The sequence below is a fragment of the Mauremys mutica genome, chromosome 19 (genome assembly GCF_020497125.1).
Source record: "Mauremys mutica isolate MM-2020 ecotype Southern chromosome 19, ASM2049712v1, whole genome shotgun sequence".
NCBI lineage: Eukaryota > Metazoa > Chordata > Testudines > Geoemydidae > Mauremys > Mauremys mutica.
Window position 1 is genome coordinate 15555182 of NC_059090.1, and position 23845 is coordinate 15579026.

The 23845-nt window shown below is 44.7% G+C and overlaps 2 protein-coding genes across 10 annotated transcripts in view; one reads left to right on the forward strand and one right to left on the reverse strand.

Moving 5' to 3' along the window:
* Positions 1 to 710: 710 nt before the first annotated feature.
* Positions 711 to 23845, reverse strand: part of PIMREG (PICALM interacting mitotic regulator) — an 80385-nt gene continuing 57250 nt past the window's right edge. The window contains exons 1-6 of one of the 7 annotated variants that reach the window (XM_044994162.1): positions 14640 to 14790; positions 9186 to 9522; positions 6712 to 7067; positions 5750 to 5845; positions 4048 to 4094; positions 2401 to 2536 (exon numbers count right to left, since the gene is read on the reverse strand). In XM_044994162.1, coding sequence (XP_044850097.1) covers positions 4064 to 4094; positions 5750 to 5845; positions 6712 to 7067; positions 9186 to 9473 — 771 coding nt within the window. In that variant the 5' untranslated portion in view covers positions 9474 to 9522; positions 14640 to 14790 and the 3' untranslated portion in view covers positions 2401 to 2536; positions 4048 to 4063. Of the gene's footprint in view, positions 2537 to 4047; positions 4095 to 5749; positions 5846 to 6711; positions 7068 to 9185; positions 9523 to 13239; positions 13362 to 14332; positions 14354 to 14639; positions 14791 to 18292; positions 18431 to 23845 lie in introns of those variants that run through there. The other 6 variants (XM_044994156.1, XM_044994155.1, XM_044994161.1 and 3 more) reach the window with 6 other exon arrangements.
* LOC123353206 (F-box only protein 39-like) lies at positions 18483 to 22965 on the forward strand. Of its 3 annotated transcripts, none has more exons than XM_044994152.1 (4): positions 18483 to 18594; positions 19170 to 20413; positions 21845 to 22021; positions 22787 to 22965. In XM_044994152.1, the coding sequence occupies exons 2-4, from the start codon at positions 19400 to 19402 to the stop codon at positions 22913 to 22915; spliced, it is 1320 nt and encodes a 439-aa protein (XP_044850087.1). In that variant the 5' UTR covers positions 18483 to 18594; positions 19170 to 19399; the 3' UTR covers positions 22916 to 22965. The 3 variants fall into 3 exon arrangements, with proteins under 3 accessions (XP_044850087.1, XP_044850088.1, XP_044850089.1); XM_044994153.1 differs by having other exon boundaries at positions 18503 to 18594; positions 19375 to 20413; XM_044994154.1 differs by having other exon boundaries at positions 18518 to 18594; positions 19378 to 20413.

Genomic DNA, 23845 nt, shown 5'->3' on the forward strand with positions numbered 1-23845 from the left:
TCTAGATCCTCGCCTGCTGTAAGGCAGCATTGCCAGTCCAGCTTCAAGCAGAAAAAGGAGATGGGCAGGATTTTTCCAAAATGTGGGTTCTTAGTCTGCCTGGCATGTGTAGCTAAGGGACAAATTAATTAAAGCATTTTTATCTATTATAGGTTTTGATTGAGTGCACTGAGTAACAAATGGCAAGAACAAACATTTCTCCCCCTTACAAGATGAATGGTAATTGGGGGTTGAGGTTTTTAAGGGGCAGTGGCAGGGAGTTTGGAAATAGTGATGGTTTGTTGTTGAATGCTATTATGAAAAGTCTATTTTATCTTTTTTATAAAAGGATCAGTACATACCAGTAAAACTTCAAATAAAAGCTCTTTCCTGGCTTAACAATAAAACGTATCTACCGTATTTTCCGGCGTATAAGACGGGTTTTTGGGCTAAAAAACAACCCCCAAATATCGGGGGTCGTCTTATACGCCGGGTATAAACTTGTAGCCCTCTGACTTCCCTCTGCGGCTAGGATTTAAAAGGCTCTGCGCTGCCCGCTGCGGTGGGGAGCCCAGAGCCTTTTAAATCCTAGCCGCGGCTGGGATCTAAAAGGCTTGGAGCCGCCCGCCGCGGTGGGCAGCCCAGAGCCCTCTGACTTCCCACCCGCAGAAGGGGGGGAGGGTCGTCTTATACAGCGAGTATATGGCAAAACTAATTTTTTAATGAAAAAATTAGGGGGTCGTCTTATACGTCCCGTCGCCTTATACGCCGGAATATACGGTACTTTTTAAAATCCAAATAGGAAGGGGTTCCAGCCCAGCATTACAAAGTTTTACCTTTTAAACAGTCTAACTCTCTTTTTGCCTGTTGACAAACCAATCTCAATTTAAATATAGATAGGGCAGCATTCAGGCATTGGTGCAGGATTGCTTACAAAATTTGGACTTTGATACTACTAGAATATTTTAGGGAGAATGACGTAGGGCAATATTGTAGCCATCTGAAATAATAAGTGGCAACAGAATTCACACAAACAGCCATAACATTTAAACATTCTAAATGTCAGTATTTTGTAGCAGCACACTGACTCAGATTGCTTTAAAGACAACAAATACCCCTTTGTTTACTTATTCTCTTTAGAAAAAAGCTACAGCTCAAGGAACAGCATTGGTGCGGAGTTCTAGAAGTTTATGGAACACAGGACTCCTTCGCTTTGTTGAAATGTTAGAGAATTAATATTTTGCTAAATTAAGATTACCTCTATTACAGAGCATGACATTCTTATTTTGATATCAAAATAAGAGTTTAATAACTTTTTATGCTAACATTAACTAGTGCCATTGCACAAAAACAAACATTATAATGTTAAGCAACAAGTGTTACTTCCAACTTTAGTATATTAACTGTTTTCAGCTGTGTGTACATGTTCCAAGAGCAATATTTACCTCAGCTGTCTTATAGCAGTAGCATGAAAGACAAATGAAGCCCCAACAGTTAGTTCAAAATGAAACTAGTTAAAAATGGAATAGATACATTAGTCAAACCCTGTGACCTTTAAGGGGATCACACATTCTGACTTCAATCACCCAGGGCTTATCTACCCAGGCACCTTCAGGAAAGCTGATCTGAATAAACCAAAGGCAGGGATTAGTTAAGCAGTGTTCAATTCCTGTGTGGACACACTCATTCAGAATTAAAGTTGCCTTGATTCTATTTATCTTAATTCACTTTGGCAGTAATTTCATTAATTTCAGTGTCACTCTGGGGGTAACTAAAAATCATGGAATTCTGTAGTTACCCCCAATGTCAACCCACAGTAACTGAAATCACAGCCAGACATCATTTTGTATACTATGGTTTTGGCATACAGGTGCTTCTGAAAACTTTATGCTAAGTGACCTAAGGCCACTAAATCGCAATGAAATTCATGCACTTTGGAAAAGCATAGGCATTGGTGCTTTCTTAGTTTTCAAAGCTCTGTAAAAACTTAAGTCCTCAACATCTCATGAGGGAGGTATAGGAAGCAAGTATCCCCAATTTCACAGATCAGGAGTCAGACACTGACGCTATTGTCTTTCCTTAAAATTCAGTAGTTAGCTCAGCCCTAAAGTTCAATACACTAGACCATGCCTGTCTCATTTGAAAGTGCTGGTTAAATGAGTTCAGTTCACTATTCCACTGCTGGGCAATACCACAGGGGTTGTCATGTGATATACTTTTTAATATAATCCCTGCACTGTTGGTAGGAGAAATCCATAGAAGGAAAGACCAGAGCTGAATTGAAAGGTAGTATTCTAAAAATGGTTAATGGCTTATTCAAAACAGAGTCACTTAAATCCAAACACACAATACACCCCACCAACTCCCATATATAGTTAATCCTTCATTTGCTCACACGTTGTTAATACTGTTTAAGGCCATCTCAGTCCAAGTGCCAACTGCATGCTGGAGCCTCCTTGCACGCCGTCTGAAAGCAGATTGGGAGAGTTTCCGAGACCGATGCACAGATCGCAAGTTTTGTGCCATTAGATGCTGATAATTGGATATTGCTTGTTCTCTGCAGAGAATAAAAGGAGTGTAATTAATACAACAGAGTAATGGGCAAAGTTGGTAGTTCAGTATACACAAGCTGCTGGAAAGTGGGCAGAAGTCAGGAAACTGTGTGCCTGGTATATTGAGCAGATTTTATGAAGGCCATTAAAACAAATTCTCACTTCAGTCATGTTTTATCTGTTATGTGTGGTCAGCAATCGCAGCAGACAGATTAAGCAGCATATTAGGAAAAAACATTAATGGGGATGGTCTAATTTTGCTTAAATGTTAAACATATCTAATGTAACTTTTACATCAGTGCTTGTTTTGTGAAGGGTGAGGGAAAGTTTTAAAAAAATAAAATAGCCATTGTCTATAAGTTTATCTGCACAGGGCCTAATTGGAGGAAAAACTCCAGACTCCTACTCATGTCTAGTGGCGATCAGAAGGTAGAATTAGTTTCTACCTTAGAGTTGCTAAGTATGGCACCCTTTTACCAACATATTAAGTTGCAACAGTCATGGGCTTTTCCAACAGAAATAGAGAAGATGTTCAAACCAGCAAGTGAAGGCGTGTAAATATGCAGTAAAGTGAACTGAAGTGCTAGTGTGTAAGTAGCATGCATTACCACTGGAAGTAACATGATCAACTTGTCATTTGATGGTTACAGCCCCCCCCCCCCACTTTCTACCATGCGACACTACAGGCATTCATGCCCCAGCGTGTTCTTGTTTGCGTATTTGTTCCTAATTAAAACACCTGCAACAACACACTACCCCTTTCCCGTTAAATAAAAAAAATCCAGCATACACACCTTCAACACAATGGTGTAAACATTTAAAGATGTCACAGTGCAGCTTCAAGTGAAGAAAATGTAAGCATTTAACTGATTTTCTATGGGAATTCCTTAATGGGAAGGTTCGGAGAAGTGATGCTGAAGACAGGTTCAGAAATTAACAGTGGGGAACCTTGCTTGTTCCAGAGCCACTTACATGCAATTGTGGTATTTAAACACCAGCAAGAAAGATGTCAACTGCTGCTATTGACGCAGCATTGTCTTAACAGTTAGACATTAAGAATGGTAAAACACACACAATTAGGCAAGCCAGAGTAACACTTTTCTGACATGCTTTACATTGTTAGTGAGTAAACCGTGAGAACTGAAGAGACAAAACATTAGTACCAGATGTTTTCTGGTCTGGGGTGAGAAAAACAGCTATTTGCACAGAAGTCAAACTATTGTTTCAGTGCAAACCCACACAGGGCTCACTGACCTATAATCCACCAGCTGAAGCTGGGTTTGATGGCTGCACTGCATTACAACTGCAGCTAGGAGAGGCATGCACAGCACTGGTGACTTTGAGAAGTACAGAACCACCGGCTGCTATTAGTACGGTTGTTTGGTTTTTGTTTTTGTTTTAAGGTGCTCAATAAAAGTTTTGTATGTACTTGTTCCCTTGAAAACAGCAGTTTTTCTCCATTCAGCCACATGCAAGTGAAGTATATTCAAAGCAAGCTTAAGAATAACAACTTTACCTGGTTGGTACTATCCTCAGTTACGAATGAGAGAAACTGTCATATCACTAACAGATGGAAGAATGAATATTAGGAATGAGGCTTTAGTGAACTTGAAATGGTTACTATCATTTAAATTGACACATGGCTTTTTCAGGATTTTGGCCACTTGTGTCCATACCTGATCAGCTGAAAATGTGACCTATATGAAAAAATATGATTGGGGTAGAGAGAACTAGTTGGAATTGTGCAGGATTTCAGCAAGTTATCTGGAACAGTGGTTCTCAACCAGGAGGCCACAAGCAGCTTTCAGGAGCTCCACCAAGCATGGCTGGCATTAGACTTGCTAGAGCCCAGGGCAGAAAGCCAGGGCCCCAAGCCCCACCACCCAGAGCTGAAGCCAAAGCCTGAGCAACTTAGCTTTGGAAGACCCCCTGTGGAATGGGGCCCTGGACAATTGCCCTGATTGCTACCCCCTAAAACTGGCCCTGGCTTTTATAGGCAGAAAACCAGCTATGGCACAGGTGGGCCATGGAGGGTTTTTGTTAGCATGGGTTGAGAACCCCGATCTAGAAGATATGTAGTGCTAAGCTACATCCAGATGCTTTCGTTACCTGCAAGACAGGGCCCTGTAGTCTAGATCTAGTCCCCTGATGATGCAGAATTTGTAACCAGAGCCTAGTAGAATAAATATATTAAGCCTAAATCTTGCCTCTTAAGTTTTCTTTAAGAACAACTTGAGAAAGTTTAAGAGATTACTGTGGCATCAACCTTTTTAATTTGAAACCTCATTTAGAATGAGCAACGTGGTAAGAGTTAACTATTACAAAATCACAGCAATTTCAAAAGCTTCTTATGTTAGAATCACTGTGCAAGAATTTTAGTTCCTCTTACAAAAGAAAGGCTCCCACGTCAAGATTTTTTTTTACTGGGGCTGGACAATAAAACTCATCTCCTTACTATTTTGATGATTCCTGTGAAACAAATTTGACCCTCAACACTTCAGGCCTTTCAACCTGAAATCTAGTTCATTTCAAAGTGAGTTAGGAACAGCTTCAGTGAATACACCTGCCCCCAAGTCACCCTGCCACTTTAAGTTATTTTCCTTTCTTGATAGGGTTTTTCTTTCCCACACTTGTCTGTGGAAGACCTTCAACTAGAAGGGAAGATTGTGATAATGACTATACACACTGTTGTCAAATGCACAAGCCCAACTAATTCTAGGTGTTACTTGGATCTGAATCAAGTTTTCAGGCAACATTCAAAGAATCTTATTGAAATGAAAGTCAAGTGCCTATACACTGAGATTCTAAGAAGCCTCTATTGGCCCCATTCTGGGCTATTAACCTATCTAGAACTGCTGCAAGGAGTTACCAGGCAAGATAGGGTATCAGAGCTGAGTGTGGTGGGGAGGATTCTGATTTTACAGCAAGCAGCATGTAATCAAGGAGAATGTTTGTTACAGGCTTCGGTGGAGCTGCGAGCCAGTCTGCAGCTGTCTAACTATGCAGTGTCTTAAAGCAGAGAGGCTGCATTACAGTTAAGGCATTTCTATTGCTCTCACTCATCTTGATTATGAGCTGCGAGGGATCATTTAATTTATATTTAGCAGTATCATTGACTCAGGATTGGAGATGTGAATCTTTAGTGATGCCATCCTCTGCTGCACAGGCAGCATTAGAGAGGAGAAATAAACATCTCCCCCGATCACAATACTGCTTACCTCTCCTCTCTCACAATGACATCATCGAACACCTGAGAAAGACGTTTCAGCCGGCGAATTCCCATAGAGACTGATTCTAACTCGCAGTCGAACTCTCTGAAGGGAGAAGGAAGCATGCAATTAGAGGATTCAAATGTTACCTAGGTGATTTAGCCCAGCCCCCTACCACTGCTGAAGTATCTACAGGATATACCCTAGTGCTCCTTCGGGTCAACTTTTAAGCCTCTAGCCCCAGGGTTCTATCACTGCCACAGCTCCCCATCCCAATGTTCAGCCTTAATCGTGCCTTAACTCCATTCACATCGCACCTAGAAAAGATGGTCTCAGAGCTAAGGCACTGGACTGGGATCCAGGAGGCATGCGTGGAACTCCCAACTCTGTCTCCACCTGATACCTTGGGCAAGGCACCATCTCTGCGCTTCATGAAATACTTTTTCTCCCCACAACCCTTTGTCCACTCTCCAAGGCAGGGGGCCATCTTTGTTCGTACAGCACCTAGCACTACAGGCATGGGCCAAGACCCTAGATACCACCACAATACAAATAAATAATTCTGGGAAATGCAGAGCAGAATAGGATGAATCGATATCCAAGTGATTTATCAAACAAACAACCTTCTAAATTCTGCCTTGATGCTAACATTTCTTTAACTCAAGCCAGACTGGAGCTGGCATAATTACATGATGTAAACTTAATATCACCCTCCCACTGGATGGGGATGGTGCAAGAGAGCTCAGTGTTCTGTGGAAAATTAAGTTTCCACAGCCTAGTTTTATGCCATACACTCTCTCTCTCTCTGTAAATAGCTGCACGTAACAACTTTATTACCTTCCTAACCATTATAACAGCACATTGTTTCAGTGGGAAAGATTAGTAGTGCTCAGCTGCTGTCTCTCAGGTAGCCAGACACTCTAGTCACAATAATAAAACAGCAATAGGAATTACAAACGATTGCAACTTGCCTCTTTCTGCTGGCAGGCATAGGTGATGAATATGGGCTTTTTAGAGCTGCTGCTCTCCTTGATCTCCGGAGTGGGACAGCTTCCTTTCCAAGCCAGTAAGAGAAACTCCTCCAATCTTTCCCCACCAAGCTCTTTGCAGATCTGGATGAAAGGGAGGCTCTCTTGCTGGACCTGGGGGTGCAAGTGGGATCAGACAATGGGGTGGTCATTGTGGCCAGCCTATTCTTCCGACTAGGAGTTCGAGGTGAAGTGCTTCTCTTCTTGGCAGAGCAAGTGATGCCATTTCTCCTTGCAGGGGCTTTAGCTGGAGAGATGACTAGAGACTGCGTGCGGTTTCGGCAGGACTTCTGTATTTTCTGCAAGGCAGACATATCTGGGATTATGAACTGCTGTCTACAATATGCCAGCTCAACAAAATCCCAGCACATGAACGATCGCTCTCAACCCCAGCTACAATTCTTAGAGCCAGGCTTAGACTAGGGAAGATGCACATCTGCCATTTCTGCTAAAGCCTCTTCCCTCTGATAGCGCTGAAATGGAGCAGTGTGCTTCATTTGATCCATTAATCTTTGGGATTGATCCGGCTCCCACAGGAGCCCTGGACAAAGTTTTCATTGATTTCATGTGGAGCAGGAGCAGGCTCCTGCCTTTAGAACCTGTTAAAGATGCCTTTAAACTGAAGGCCTTTGTTTAGAGAAAGAAGAGCAGCACAAACAAACTTCCCTTTGCTGCCCTGCTAACATACTTCAACCTGCAGGGCTCTCCCCTGGGCTTCAAGTCTACTTGCAAACTCTGAGTCATAGCAGGTCGTGCTCCTGGCTAGCAGCATTTCCTAAAATAGCTTGTGCCACCTAGCATAGGCTGCATGAAAAATTCAGCAAAACTCCCCATTGGTACAACTCCAATATTGCTGGTCCCATGAGACAAGTGCTGAGGCCTGATTCCGCAGCCTTTACACAAGCAAAAACTCCTTGCTGCCAGTGCTTGGCATTTCATCTGCAAAATAAGCTTCGAGTTAGCAGGAAGCACTTATTCCAAGTTCTTCCCCCTATGTACTTGCCATTATAGAAACAATTCATAGTTAGCGAGAATACCAAGGTCATGCCATCTGTTTAACATATGGGGGGGAGGCTAGTGTTTTGCTATTTCTAAAGCTATTCCCAGTATTTCCACTGCTTCTCTTTGCCTCAGTGACTTTAAAAGGGTGCAAAGACTATGTTGCAAGAGAGATGCTAGAGAAAAGTCTCCTCGATCTAGGTCACATGAATGTAAAGAACCGTGACTTTGCAGATCAAGGACTAAATTCCAGCAGGATCTTCAGGAATGCTATCTGATATTTTCCCTCCCCACTCAGAACTAGAGCTCTGAAACCTGACCTGAACCCAAAGGGACCCGACTACACGTGTCCAGGTCAGGTCAGAAAACAACCTAACACTCTCAGGGTCAAGCCTGCCCGTAGGTAGCTGCACACCTTGTTCCTGTTGGCTCCGCAGCACATAGTGCTGAGAGGCAGCGGCAGTCAAGTGCTGATGAGTTGCAGGGCCCTTCACTCTGAGCACAGAGTGCAACAAGGCCATGGCGGCCGGCAGGAGAGGGGCATGCAGCCACTGCCCCGCTGACCCAACAGGCAGGAGGCAGAAGGAGCGTGAAGCCCCCCACCAGGCTGAGCTCCAAGGACGAGGCACTGACGCATGTTCATGGTTGGGTCTGAAAACGACACGACACTTGGACATGGATCAGCAATTGGCTAATCGGTTTTAGATCAGGCTTTAAAAATTAGATCTCTTCTCCACATGCAGTCTAATTAAGGCTGTACATTTTGAACAGCCCTGATCTTTAGGAGTTTCCATAAGGTATGTCTTTGTGAACCCAGTCAGTCCATATTCAGACTATGTAAGTGGGTGATATTCTACTGATTTCATAGAATATCAGGGTTGGAAGGGACCTCAGGAGGTCATCTAGTCCACCCCTGCCTCCAAATACAGTATAACTAAAGTCCCATATTTCTCTCACCCCTGAGCTCTTAAGTTTCCATAAAGCATGTTCTTTGAGAGCCCAGAAAAATCCATTAGTTTATCAGGTCTCCTTCATTTACTATTTTTAAAGTGTCTCTCTAGAGATGTCCCACGTAATGCACTCAGAGGGAAAGCAGTTTTACAGTTGCTGGAGATTTTGCTCAAAATAACATGACCAAGACTTTTTTTTTTTGGGGTATATTCTTCCTACATGTCACTTTCCCTTGTTTGTGCAAAAAGCTGGTTTGTGCTGCTCTTCTTTCTCTATGGCAACCAGCCAGCTATGTATTATAAAGCATTTACTAGTTATAAAATACAGATACTATGTCCGGCAATAAAGCACTTTGCAATCTACGGCTGAAGTGTGCTGTATAGAAGAGCTAGGTATTATTAGTCCTGAAACAGGACACCACGCTATGAACAGAACTGCCATCCATAGTACATTACAAGGGTCATTACCTGGGACACTGTTCCAAAGGCATTTTTTGCTGTTCTTGTGATAGCCCGGAAGCTTTGTCTATTCTCTTTCGCTTCCAGACTTTCCCAAGTTGGATTCTCACTGAGGTTCATCTCTACTTGCTTTAAGGGCATTCGCTTTCTCAGAGACATGCGGAGGGTATTGAGAGAGCTTGAAGAAGGCTTCTTTCTAAATTTGTCAGGCACTGGGCTCTCATTTTCAAAGTCAGCCAGTAGCTGGTGGCTCCTCCAGCCAATTGTAGCCCCGACACTTTGGAACACTGATGCCATCACTCTTCGCTTCTTGGAGTAGTCTTGGTTCAAAGGGGATCAGACAAAGCTGTGAAAAATAATGCACCAAATGAGAACACAGCCCCAACACAAATCAATCCAGATGATGAATGTGCTGTGCAATATGTTTATCCTTTAACAGGTTGTTTGAAAGGACCCACCCTCATTTCCCAAATCCCCTTCAAAACACGAGACCGGCAACAAGTACCAGGCTGAGCATGTTTGATTGGTTTAATAGGAAACGCTGTCCATTTCTGTAACTACCCATGTTTTTTGAGAAAAAAAAAAGACAGAAAGATGTAACAGAAACTTTTCCCCATGTGTTCTGTACAAGACTGCAAATGGAGGAGGAAACTGGTTAAAGCTCTGAGAGCCAAGAGAAGTGATTCATTACTAGTCAAACAGTACTTTGGGCTTCTATTTCTGTTCAGTGAAGATTCCAGTCTTTCACACCACAGGCCCATTATCCCTCTACTTCCCATTGCCAGCTCCTCACATCAGTCCCGGTGAATCGTAAGACCGAAGTTTACTATACAAGACTAAAGATATGAATACCCTGTAATGGCAAGTGTTAGTCTCAATATGACAGACATAACAATGTCCTAAATTTGGAACTTGGTTAATTAGATCATTCCCTTTTGAGGTACCAGCTGAAGTCACAACTGCAGTAGTGTGCACACACAATGGATAGGGAATGGTATTACCAGCAAAAGAAATCTGCTACAGGTTATAGTTAACAATGCATTCCTGATTTCTATACAGTAGCTTGTTCAAAATTGTTTGGGAAATAATTTTTAAAATTACTTCCACTCTTGCTAATAAGCAAGCCACCCAGGGTGAATTAATGAACTGTGTCAATTCATAAGCACTGTTTAGAAAAGCCAGGCGATTGCATCCAAGTGTGAGCCGAGATAAAACTGAACTAGCTTTCTCAACGCCTCACTGCATATTAATAAAGACACTGTAGTGCGTATGCATAATGATGTCTTAATACAGGAGTTCTCCAGTTTTTAAAACCGTGCTGCACATCTTAGTAAAGAGTTTCTTGTAGATACCTTCCCACCCATACACAACCTCCTGGACCCTCTCCCCTCCCCTCCAGCTAACATGCCCTCATTAACCACAGCACTTGGTTATGTGAAATAGGAATAGTAGAAAAGCATTTAATATATTTTTAGATTCTTTAAATGCAGTTTTGCACATGGGAATGATGACGTACCAGCACCATGTGATCAATCAGCTCTCCAGAAACCTGTTTGATAACCCGTGCCTTACTTAGAGACCTCACTTCAGCAAGCCATTAAATCTTTGCTGAGAAGTGGTGATAGACCAATTTATTGTGTGCATTCACACAGTGGAGCGCAGCGCGAAGATGAGCGAAGTGCAGATCAAAGGGCCTCTCCTGTTATATTCTGATTCTCAAGAGTCATTGTCCCAATGGGTATTGCATGTTATGCTCTTTGCATAGTAGCTGGAGAGTACGGCAAGTTCAGTTATAACCTGCTACTAATAAAGTGTGTTCAGCTTCTAAAACGTGCAGTTTCTGGGTGTTAAAGACAATAGACAGTTTCAAGTCACTTGATAAAATTTAACATCGATTTTCCCTAACAGTAGCTTTATACACCTGTTAAGTTCCTGACCTACTCTCTTCCAGAATTCACACTTCTGTACCCAGTGCTGTCTAATACAGCTATGGCCCTCTGTATCAATCCTTCTGTTATCGTTCACTGAGTATCTTGCAACAAACACCAGAAGCATAGTGAACATAATCAGTGCAAATGCCCATCTCTGACATCTTTTTACTGGGATTCTCCTATCCTATACGGACGGTCCTGACTAGAGGAAAATTCCTTCCCAGCTCCACATCTGGAGATTGGTTAGATCCTGAGCACGTAGGCAAGAACCAGCCAGCCAAGCACCTGAGAGAGAGAATGCTCGGTGGCACCTCGGAGCCTTGTCCAGTGTCCTATCTCCAGCTGTGGCCATCTCCAAGGCTTCAGAGGAAGGAAATCAAAACCCTCTATGTGGGGGGTGGGCACGGTGGAGAAAGAGAGAATCCCATCCTGACTCCTGCAGGTGGCTGGCTGAAACCCTGGTCCCAGAAATCCATCCTCGAGGAACTCCATGACTAACCTCTCTCCAGTCCAATTCACCTTTCACCAAAAGCCTATAGCTTTCTCCCCTTTAGCCAGTTCCTGATCCACCTTACAATTTTTGTACTGATCCCCAATAGCATCTACCATAATTTAACTAATTATTTCACACGTGGTACTGTGTCAAATGCATTACTGAAGTCCAAGTGTATTAAATCTACTGCACTTTCCTTATCTTTTTTTTTTTTAAATCTATTTTCTCAAAGAAGAAAATCAGGTTAGTCTGGCATGATCCACCTCTAGTTAACCCATGTTACATTACACCATTTACAGCAGAGCCTCAGAATTACAAACACCAGAGTTACAAACTGACAGGCCAACCATTCACCTCACTTGGAACTGGAAGTTTGCAATCAGGCAGCAGCAGAGACAAAAAAACAAAACAAAAAAAGCAGGAAATACTGTATTAAGGGAAAGTTTAAAAAAAGATTTGACAAGGTAAGGAAACACTTTCTGTGCTGGTTTCTTTTAAATTAAGATAGTTAAAAGCAGCATTTTTCTTTTGCACAATAAAGTTTCAAAGCTGTATTAAGTCAATGTTCAGTTGTAAATTTCTGGAAGAACCACCATAATGTTTTGTTCAGAGTTACAAACATTTCAGAGTTATGAACAATCTCCATTCCTGAGGAGTTTTTAACTTGGAGGTTCTACAGGACCTCCACAAATGCCTTCACAGTTTGTTCTAGAGCAGTGGTTCTCAGACTTTTGTACTGGTGACCCCTTTCACATAGCAAGCCTGAGTGTGACCCCCCCCCCAAAATAAATATATAAAAAGGTGTTTTTAACACCACTATAAATGCTGGAGGCAAAACTGGATTTGGGGTGGAGGCTGACAGCTCACAACCCCCCCTGTAATAACCTTGCAACCCCTTGAGGGGTCCCAATCCCCAGACTGAGAACCCGTTTCAGACCCTTTGTGTGGGCGCACACGCGCACACACACACACAGAAGCTCGCAATAGAAGACCAAAAGCAGACAGGGCAAGTAATCTGTAATGAACTCAGATTACGCCACCGTAAAAGATTCCTAGCTTTTACATAGCCCTTTGATAGCTACAAACAAAAGGTAGGTCTGTATCATTATTCCACATTTGATAGCTGGGGAAACTGAGGCACGGAGCAGGACCTCACCCACAGAGGCAGGAGCAGACCCCAGCGTAGGTGCTAGAACGAGGGGTGCTGCTGCACCCCCCCGGTTTGAAGTGGTTTCCATCAGACACAGGGTTTAGTGTCTGGGTCGGTGGTTCTCAGCACCCCCCCGCTCCACCAGTCTGCCCAGCCCAGGGGAGCGGAGTCACGGCCCGAGCAGGGCGGCGGGAACCAGGGATGGGGATGGGGGATGCTGGCAGGGGCAGGGGCAGGGGCAGCAAACAGCTCCCCAGCAAAACCGCAGCAGCCGGGGCACAATGCAGGGGCCGCGCCCCTCGCCTGGCCCTCGGCGTGAAGCGCAGCAGCTGCCGGCCAGGGGCGGGGCGCGGCTCCTGCTACTTCCCAGCCCACCCCGGGCTTGCAACACTGTAGCGGCTTCAGCTTCCTCCCCCGCCCAGTAACCCCGGCGGTGGCCCCGCCGGGAAGGCGCCCCCCGAGCCGGAGCCCCCCGAGCACCAGACTCACCCACCGCGCCCAGCCCGGCCCCGCTTGCACCAGCTGCCGCCCGCTTTCTCTGCAATCGCCGTCGGGTTTAAATTGCGCGCGGTTTCCTTCCTCCGCTAGGATTGGCTGGCTCCTGCCTCTCCCCCTCCCCCCGGGCTGCTCTCCCGTGCAATGGGGGGCGGGGGGGGACCCCCTGGAGAGGCGGGAGACCATATAACCCGTGCGCTGGGCTGCAGCTGGGCCAGCTTGCGGCGGCAGAGGGGGGCTGGGGGGCGGACACGCTGCCCGGCTGTGTACCCAGCCCCCCCCCTGCCTGAACCAGTCCGGGTGGGTTTGCATTTGCAAGCCCTGCAGTTTGCATTGCCGGGGGGGTGGGAGACGAGAACAAGAGGGGGCTGTTTTGTGCCATGAGCATGGCCACGTCTTGGAAACCTCCTCCCCACTCTCTGCCTAATACAGGGGTTCTCAAACTTTTGTACCGGTGACCCTGTTCACACTGCAAGCCTCTGTGTGTGACACCCCCCCTTATAAATAATAAAAAACGTTTTACTATATTTAACTTCATTGTAAATGCTGGAGGCAAAGTAGGGTTTGGGGTGGAGGCTGACAGCGCATGACCCCCCCATGTAATAACCTCCTGAGGGGTCCCGACCCCCCAGTTTGAGAACCACTAGAAGGCTCAAGTCTTGGAAGTAAAAAGAGACAGGAAAACTTGTGTGAGAGAGAGAGAGAGAGAGAGAGAGAGAAAGAAACCCCCTCAGGTTTCCCATCCAGGCTGCTGGTATGGCTCCCTCACACTGGGTCTTTGAGAGAGGCTCCTTGGGAGATTGCATACTATGGCAGGGGGTCATATTGCCTGCTTGCACCTGATCCAACTTTGTGGGGAATGGTATCTGTGCTTTTCAAATAGCACTAGCCCCTATTGATCCCACGTGCACCCGCTCTCATCCAGCTCTGTAGCTCAGAACACTGCTTAACAGATGGATTCCCCCATTGTACCTACACAAGTTCCCATAATCTGCAGGGTCCAGTTATGAATAATTACAGACAACCATGCACTGTTACAGTCTGCCTTCTGTGCCTCACCTATTCAGAGCAGAACCAGAACACTTACATTTTCTGTACATCTGTCCCTAGGCCTCAGACTAGCAATTGGGCAGTGGTGGGGAAATAGACATACTTTGAACACAAGCTGGCATAAATACTCAGGTCCTAAATGCAGGGATCATGAAATTCCTCCCCCCCCCTTATAAAATCGGGGGATTATTAACACCAGTGTCCTACTCAAACTCCAGTTTAGCTTGTTATACAGTGCTTCATACCTAAACTTCCACTGCTCTTTCAATTAGAGAAGATGTTCTTTTCTTACCCGTAAAATGGAGCCAACCCACAGAACCAAACAAAAAGAAGCTGTCTCTTACCAGGATAGACTTTTCTCTAGAAGACCAGGCGTAGCATTAACCAGCTTTCACAGAGCAGCTAAGTCCTTACTCAAGCTACAAACACTGCAACACTCATGCCTAGACTACTAGGGAAAAAGAGTTTCCTTCATAGCTTGCACAAGACCTCCTAATTAGGCCACCAGATCCCCTCTCATTAGCCACCCTTCTACACCTGTGGAAGACTTGAACAGTGAATTAACTCTCTGCCTGCTGGCCCCTCTGCACCCTGTCATATATTTTGTGCAGCATTGCCGTGCTCTGTTAAATAATTGCTCTGTTTCACCCCAAAGGAAGCTATGTTTTAGGAATGGATGATGTGATTGTTGTTTGCAGCTTGCAAAGCACACTGGTATCCATCAGGCTGAAAGGTATTTATATAATGTATAAGACCACAGCCATCTTCATCTGCCCCTTCCCCAAACCTCCTCTATGCAGAGATTTGTCATGCTGCAGACAACAGTTGCACCTGACCTGTGCCTGAGATACGAGAGGGAGGTGGGGTGGCATTTACCTGCATTCTGGGCTGTTTGAGATGGTGCAAGGCAGGGGGACGGGATGGGAGCAACAGTTACAGAAATCATGCAGTGGGAGCAGTGAGCCACAAACAATTGCAGCGACTTCGTTGCAGATGTGTGAGGATGCTGGAGCTTTTTAGCCATCTAAAACCACAGATGTGGTTTGGTGGTTCACGGTGACCTACCCCCGCGGTAGGATTATGCACACTTTGAATAATAAAGTAACCACAACGTAACCACAGGCAGCAGCTCTGGGCCAACTCAAGTATTTGGCTCTAAGACTGACACACAAGCTGGGACCTGAGGGAGTTAGGCACATAGATCCCACTGCAATTCAGTGGGGGTTGGGTGCCTAACTACCTTAGGTTGCCTTTTGAAAACCCCAGCCATGGGCCATATCCTGCATCTCTTCCTCAGAGAGTACTCCCATTGGCTTCATAACTGCTCTGTATGAGTAAGAGCAGCTGGATCTGATGTTCAAAATGAGTTCTAATCCGTGTGGCTATTTAACATTATAATGAACAGAAGGGGAAAAACATCTCATTTTAACACCATCTTCCACTACTGGCAAGGCTTTGAATCAAAATCTTATATAGTACAGTATGTGCTGTATATCTGGGCTTAATGCACAGAAAACGCAGGTGCAGAGAATCAGTCTGTTTATGCGGCTCCAGAGGAAAATAATTCAAGTACTCACTGTTAAGCCATTTCCTCACAAGATATTTTTTTGAACTTTATCCTCCTTTTGAAAAATGAAGGTGGATTGTGGTGTGAAGTTGATTATTAATTCCCCCCTCCCACACTGTGAACTCCATTTTGCATTGCTTCTCTCTTCACTAAACTCAATGCTGACATCTAGTGATGCTATGTAACACAGCAACACCATCACACAAGAATCTATAGCTTAAGAAGTGAGTGCAATGAGTTTTGAACGACAGAAGTCAGAGGTGGAAAAGCCCTGTCTCCGTGCCCATGCAGGGATTGTGCTGCACAGAAATTTTCTAGTGTTTTGTGTGCTCTGATTTTAAAAGTCTGAAGTGATGGAGCTTCAGCCACTTCCAATCAATAGACTATCTAATAGTCCAGTATATCTCCACCCAGAAAGCTGTACAAATGCTTCCTTTAATATCATCCCAATTCCCATCACTCCCCACAAAACCCACACATGCACTATTTCAAACCCCTCTCTGTCCTTTTGTGTGCCTTAGCTTCAGATTTCTGCAGAATGATTTCCCCCTTTTCTCTACGGGAAAGAGAAGGGACCTGGATCTGCCTTGCTTCCATCAGCTTTTGAGTGCTACATCTCTCTGTCCATAGTATCCTTGAGATACAGATGTGCATTTGAGTCTCCCTATCTGAAGGCAGAATTTGGTCCTTTATCTGACTGCCCTCTATACAAGTGATCATTTTGAGTGTAAGAAGGACAGCTATTAAAAAACAAAACAAACAGTGTGTTTGGACTAAAATCAGATCTCTATTTGGAACTCCCCACGCTAACGGGTGTTCTCCTCTCATCTGACCTGGGGTTTTGGCTCAGTTCTATTGATATTAAAAACAAAATGCCAACCTGCATTTCAAAGCCTGTTTGTGAAATGAAAGTCTCAAGTTTCAAGCCTTTATGGTTACAGATAAAAGTCTTCAAAACGTAGGATGGCGAGCTGAGAATGGTTCCCATTCATGTAATTTTGTTAACTGTGAAATCTAATTGTGACAATAAAATGCAAGAAAGAGAGATGGTCATAGTAGGAAGATCTGCACAACCTGCTTGAGAGTAGCACCTTATTTTGGTATCACAAGTGTATGGGGCTTGGTTTTTAGGTAGAGTTTGGGGAAATAATCATTCCCCCTTCCCCTCCTCCATTGCTCTCCTGGAAGCATGTCAGTGATCTTAGCTAATCACTTTTTAAGACTTGTAGGTTGGGAGGCTGCTTTGGGTAGAAGCACATTTATTCTCCAGATCTGTTTCTCTGCAAACTTACTAACAAAGCACAGGCTTCTCCATAGACCTTTGCCTTGAGTGGAGAGAAGTTAGATCCTGGTCTATTAAAGTTCTGATGAAAGCAAGGCCTTATCTCATCACCAGTGGGCACCAGCCTGTATTGCATGCATGATGTCATGACCCCCCATTCACATTCACCCAGCTGCTGTTTTGGGGTCCCACCACACTCGGGTTGCCCTGGAGTCTCCAGGAATTAAAGATTAATCTTTAATTAAAGATAATGTCATGTGATGAAATCTCCAGGAAGTCATCCAGAAATATTTGGCAACCCTACACCACACTAGACCTTTGTGCTCATCAGCTTCCCTTGCTCTGGGTAGGGTTCAAGCATCTTTTTCTTTGGCCTCTCTGGCACACTTCTTGGGCACATATTCTATCACAGAAGGGAACTCAGAGTGCAGTTGCCAGAGGCCCCAGGACCAAAGCGGATCCTTTCCCCACAAAGACACGTCAGTTGCGTGAGCACATCCTTTCCCAGAGCTCCAGCCTTGTGAGCAGTCTGGGTTAGAGTTTACCTCTTCAAGGATAACAAACAGGCTTTGTAAAAGTTTGTGTAACAGTTATTCCTGACTTTAGCTAGCACAAGAAATATACAGACTTAGACAAAACAATAAAGACCTATGCCCTCCCCCCTTCCTGCCTCAGTTTCCTCATCAATCTTGATTTGGCCAGAGTCCTCTGTGACATCCAAGTATCCCCCGTCAGGCTTCTCCCCTGATTCACTGGATATTTCTCCCCCTCTCCCCTACAGCCAGCGTCCTTCTTATTCAGATGGCCCCTCAGTAAAAAAAGGATCCTTCTGCTACAAAAACATGCCCCTCTCTTTCCCCAAGTCTCCTGGAGTCCCTCTCAGTTTTTTAATTGACCAATCTATTCATAGACAAACATGCTGATACCACTCTCTGGTCTCCTTAGCACAACAAGGCGCATGAGGCAGAACACAGAAAGAGACAGTTTAAGACATAAGAATACAGACTGCTCATAAAATCCAACTGGAGTAAGTTGTACATAGAATCCCCAAATCATCACACATGAGGCTTGCTGTTCCTAGGTCACAAGCTGTAGCAAGCACTACTTTCTGTCTTTACTGTTTGACCCTTGGCGTCCAGATATATCACCTGTTGGGGTTGGGGGAGGGAGAAGTATGTACGGCAGCCAACCCTGAGAGTCCCTTTTCACACCGAACCCCCAAAGAATACATCTTTCCCTCCCCTTTGCCTTCACAGTGTGTAACACTGCTCAGCTGGCTGCACTGCTCCTGCCTGCAATGAAGTCAAGTCAGTGCCCATGACATCACAAAGGCTACATCTTGCTCCCTGACAATGGCTGAGCTCCCTAGGGTGGGGGAACAGGCAAGGGGATCATTGAACCCTGCAGGGAGCAAGGCTGCTGGGGTCTGAATGCCTCCTAAGCAGAACGGGTAACTAACTTCTTCTTGCATCCCAAATGTTTCTTGTCCCTTATTTTCACCACTCTTCATCAGATCTCCTCACTCCCAGAGCTAATCCCAGAGCTAGACCAGTTTCAAAAATGTTTTGAAAATCTTCCGCAGGTTTTTAAAGGGCCACCTGAAACAGGCTGTGATGTTAACCCAGAAAAGCTAAGATCAGCAGATGTAGATAGTCCGTTTAGATAGTCAGTGCTGTTAATCTTTGCAGTGCAAAGGAAAGCAACTCTTTGTACAGCTCCAAGCACATAGCATACTTCAAGAAAGAACTGATCCCCAACAAGAAACGTCTTCAGTTTTATTGGTATTTTCTAGGAGCTTCTAGAGTTTTCAGAGACAAAAAATTTAGCAGATTGATACTGAGACTTCTCTAAAAAAAACCAGGAGTCCTTGTGGCACCTTAGAGACTAACAAATTTATTTCAGCATGAGTTTTCGTGAGCTACAGCTCACTTCTTCGGATGCTTTATGGAAGCCACGGTACTGGAATTGTACCCTTTGCTGTTGGTGTGACTGTACTCTTCTCATTGCTTTTCTCTTCTGATTTAGGTTAGATCTCAGGTTAGACCTAAGAGCTCACGTGGTCACCAGCATTTGGATGTAAAGAGGCAAAGGATGGATTGTTGCTTTTGAATGTAAAGAGGCAGGAGTTTTGCTATTCACTTAGAAGTGTTTGATCTGTCAAGTAACATTAAACAAACTAGCCACAGCCTTCCTGATCTAGAGACCATCTAAGCTTTGATTTTGCACCCAGCAGGAACTGACTGACTGTCTCCTTGATGGAGAATGACAACGAACTCCAGCAGAGTTGCTGGGCTTATTTGCCCAACATCTGCCTGAGCCATGTGTTCTGGTGGCTAGACGACAGGGACAGATCTCGGGCTGCTTTAGTCTGTAAGAGATGGAATCAAGCCATGTACTCAGGATCTCTCTGGAGAACAAGAACAATCACCTTCAGTGGGCGGCCATCCAGGTCAAACACATCCGAGTTTGAATCTGCTCTGTGGTACGTCAAGAGATTTGGCAAGTACTTGGAACACCTAGAGATCAAGTTCCTGAATCCTTACAATGCTGTCTTGACCCGAAAATTTCAAGTGACTATTAGGGGACTTCTCTCGCGCTTGGGCAAATGTAACACCCGCCTGGTATCCCTGACTATTCAGCACCTGGAGTTGGACCGATTGGTCTGGAGAAACATAATTAAGAATCAGTTTATTAAAAACTTAATTATTTTCCTGAAAAGAATGGGCACACATCTTGTTCATCTCAGCTTGAAAGGAGCAAGAGTGACGCTGGAAGAAGGCTGTGAGCTTTTGAGCTCTTTGAGCTACTTGAAAAACAAAAGTTTTGCCTCCGAAATCAACATAGAAGACTTCTTCAGCCATCATCTTTCCATCTACAGCAGCCCCTTGTTCCACCAGACTATGTCCACGTTCCGCAACCTGGTCATCCTGACTCTCAATTACAACTGCATCTCAGATGAATTGCTGGACATCCTGTGCAAGCACAACGCCCATTCTCTCTGGACTATAAACATCAAGTGCCACATCCATGACCCTCACGGGCAGGTGGTTTGGGGGATGTCCTGGGCCAACCTAGCCAAGAGAGCACCCAAACTGAAAGTGAACTTCTTCTTTGAAAGGGTCATGAAGCACGACAGTCTAGCCAGGATACTCTTAGTGGAGATCCCACTCAGGAGCATCAGTCTACGGAGCTGCTATTTCAGTGACCCGGACTGGTCGATGAGGCCGACCCTCACCAATCTCTTACCAGCATACAAGCACAGTCTGCAGGTATGGTGGGAACAGAAACATTTTATCATTTTGTCACTAATCTAACCATGGCCATGTGAGCATTGTACCAAACTGTCAGTGTAAAAGTGAAACCCTGACCCAGGAGGTCATTAGAGCTCCACAAGGCAGTTTTTCCACAAGAGATGTGAGCACCACCTTCCCAACCAAAGTCCAGTTTAGCTAATTATATTCTGCCCATCTAAATTCCTCCATCAGCTTCAGTTGGACACATTATTTCTATTTCTTCTTAATTATTAACTGTACTGAGCTAGCACCTAGAGATCCCAACTGGGCCCACTGAACTATGTATTTACACACACAAAGAAAAGATTGTCCCAGCCATGAAAAGATTACTGCCTCTCCATAAACTGCTGTGCCCGCTTAAAAAGTTGCAACCTTGTACCACAGAGGTGGCCGTGGTTTAGTGGAGGGAAGAAGATATAGTGTTCCTTTCAAACAATTCAGATATGAGATTGTAAAGTGCTTTGAGATCTTCCTAGGCATAAGTACATGCATCAGTGTAAGTTATTACTTTATAATCTTGCATCTTCTACACTAGGTTTTCTATACAAGGTTTAATATGTAAATCAATTTATAGCAGAGTTTCTCAAAAAGGGGTCGCCACTTGTGTAGAGAAAGCCCCTGGCGGGCCGGGCTGGTGTGTTTACCTGCCCTGTCCGCAGGTCCGTCTGATCGCGGCTCCCACTGGCTGTGGATCGCTGCTCCATGCCAATGGGAGCAGCTGGAAGCGGCGCGGCAGCCGCGATCAGCCGGACCTGCAGACAGGGCAGGTAAACACACAGGTCCGGCCTGCCAGGGGTTTTCCCTACACAAGTGGCGACCCCTGTTTGAGAAACCCTGATTTATAGGAAGAGAAAAAATGATGTCTAGTATGTCCCTTGACAGACATTCTTTGTGGCTAATGATTGAAAATGGTCATTTGCATCCGTGAGTAGTGGTTACTGTTAACTCTCTCTGGTGTATCAAGTATGGTCACATGACAATGTTCCTTTAATTTACAGTCAGCCCTTTGAATTATAATTATTCCCCTGAACACAAATGTTTTGGGGGATCAGAACAAACTCTCCAGAATTGATCTCTGGAAATCCATGTAAGAACCTCTCATAACACCACATCACAGGGACTCTGAGCATTATTTAATGCATTTTCCATCACTATTGGAAGTTCTTTGTGGAAGGGGCTATCTATATACAGTGACTAGCACAACAGGGCTCAATTCTGATTGGGGCCTTTGGGTGCTATTATGCTAGAATTATAAGTTACATAAGCTCCAAGTTACAAACAATGACCTGCCTGTAAGTCAACCCTATCAGCAGCGCAAGGAAAGATTTGCTGATTGAATCCCAGGGCAATTGCAATAGCAGAACACCTGGGCCATTGATCTAGATATTCACTATTTGTCTTTTCTAGAAATTAACACTTGAATTCAACAACAGCCATGAATCACTGGATGAGGAGCTACTGCAGCTTGTGTTATCATGCAAGAAGCTGTTCTTCCTAAAAATCTGGGCCTTCCTCCGTGTTGCATTTGTGGAGAGGCTGTTACAAAATCAAGCAGAAGGGAAATGCACCCTGAGGACCATGAAGGTAAAATCCTGTGTTTCAAAAGTTGCATTCCACCCAAAGAACCTCAAGTAGAAGCATAGATTTATGAACAGGGTAATGCAGCCCCCTCCTCTGAATGTTGGTTTAAGGTTACCGTTAACACACAGGAGAAAAGGATTGCAAGGAAGTGCAAGAACCATACATGTACTGTATTTCCAAATTCCACTTGAGAGGGGACCATTCAGGCATGGATCTCCCTAGACTTGACCAGGTCCATGAAGCGTATTCCAAAATAACACAGCCCTGTTTCACAATAGCTGGGGAGCCCTATGCAAAGCATAGTCTTGCGACAAACTGCAGCCAGGGGAAGCAACATTCGCACTGGTCTAAATGAGCCATGCTACCCGAGAGCCAGCAGGGTCTTAGGACAAGCAGAGCTGGCTTGTGCCTCTATAGATCCCCCAAGATCTGTGCAGGTCCCAGGAATCTATGGCTCCTGGAGAAGCCCTCTTCAGCCCACTGAGTCTTTCCTTCTCCAGTATCTCCTTCCATTGAAATGGCCCAAGGAGGGGTTGGTGAAAGTCTTAGTTTTCACTCAGCATTTCATGAGGCACAACTTTCACTGGCAGGCCTGAGAGTCTTGCCCAAGCCAAACCGGAGCAAGGGCTTCTGGATTTGACCCAGTGATGACCTGTCTTATTAGATATTACGCTTATCTAGAAAACTCAATAGCCACGTGTGCTTTGGAGCTTAATTTTGGCCAGTTAATGCGCTTCTTACAGATATGATTTTGCTTCGTCCACACAGGTGAGGATTTACACAAATCGGTATGAAACCATTGAAGAAGATCGAATGTTGCGAGATATTTTCAGGAGATATCGAGACCTGATTGACTCAGAGCTTAATTATTTTGTCATCGCCTACCCGATGATGTGAAAGGCGTGTGATCTGTGAAGTGAAAGAATTTAAAAAAAAAAAATCAGTCACATCTGGAAATGCCTGAATTCATCCTTTAGAGGAAGTCTATAGGGGAGCTGAATGTCATTAGCAGTGTTCCTGAAAGGGAAAGTTAACTAAAACTGAAACAGGGGGTAGTGTGGCCCAGCAGATAGGAAACTGGAGTGGGATTCAGGAGACCTGGTCTTAGAGTCTAATTCCTGGGCAAGGCACCACCTCTCTCTGTGCCTCTGTGTCCTCTCCCACCCATTGTCTTGTTTATTTAGAATGTAAACTCTTGGAGGCAGGAGTTGGGTTTCCACGGGTGAGTTTGAGCCTGGCACAATGGGGCCCTGATCTCAGGCAGAGCCTCAGGGCGCTACAGTAATAATCATTAGGTCACCAAGTGTCATCACTGGAGCCTCTGTGGCGAGCAGAGACTTAAACACACCACCCAGTATTACAATCACCGAATTGGAAGTGCTCTAGAGAAGAAGCTGAGATTTTATGGGATCTGACAATTGTCACAGACTGAAGGGTGCAGGCAAACAGGCTGGCCATAGTTGTTGTAGAAAAGAAGACAAACAAGATGATGCTAATTGATATTGCCAGACCAGCAGACAGAAACACAAACAAGAAAGAGGAAGAGAAAACAGTGAAGTAGGAAGAACTCTCCCACAAAGTGGAATAATTCTGGAAAGGTAGAACAAAGATGATCCCAGTGATGACAGGAGCACTTGGAGTGATTCCCAAAGATATGAAAGAGCCGCTCAAGAAGGAATTAGAAATTCAAGACATTGTGGTCAGTGACCTCCAGACAGGGCCACCCAGAGGATTCAGGGGGCCTGGGGCAAAGCAATTTTGGGGGCCCCCTTCCATAAGAAAAAGTTGCAATACTATAGAATACTATATTCTCATGGGGGCCCCTGC

Excerpts from the sequence above, each read along its gene's own strand:
- LOC123353206 (XM_044994152.1), top strand. The coding sequence starts at position 19,400 with ATGGAGAATGACAACGAACTCCAGCAGAGTTGCTGGGCTTATTTGCCC. Across the intron at positions 20,414-21,844 it reads CATACAAGCACAGTCTGCAG|AAATTAACACTTGAATTCAA; the intron begins GTATGGTGGGAA and ends TGTCTTTTCTAG. Across the intron at positions 22,022-22,786 it reads GCACCCTGAGGACCATGAAG|GTGAGGATTTACACAAATCG; the intron begins GTAAAATCCTGT and ends TCGTCCACACAG.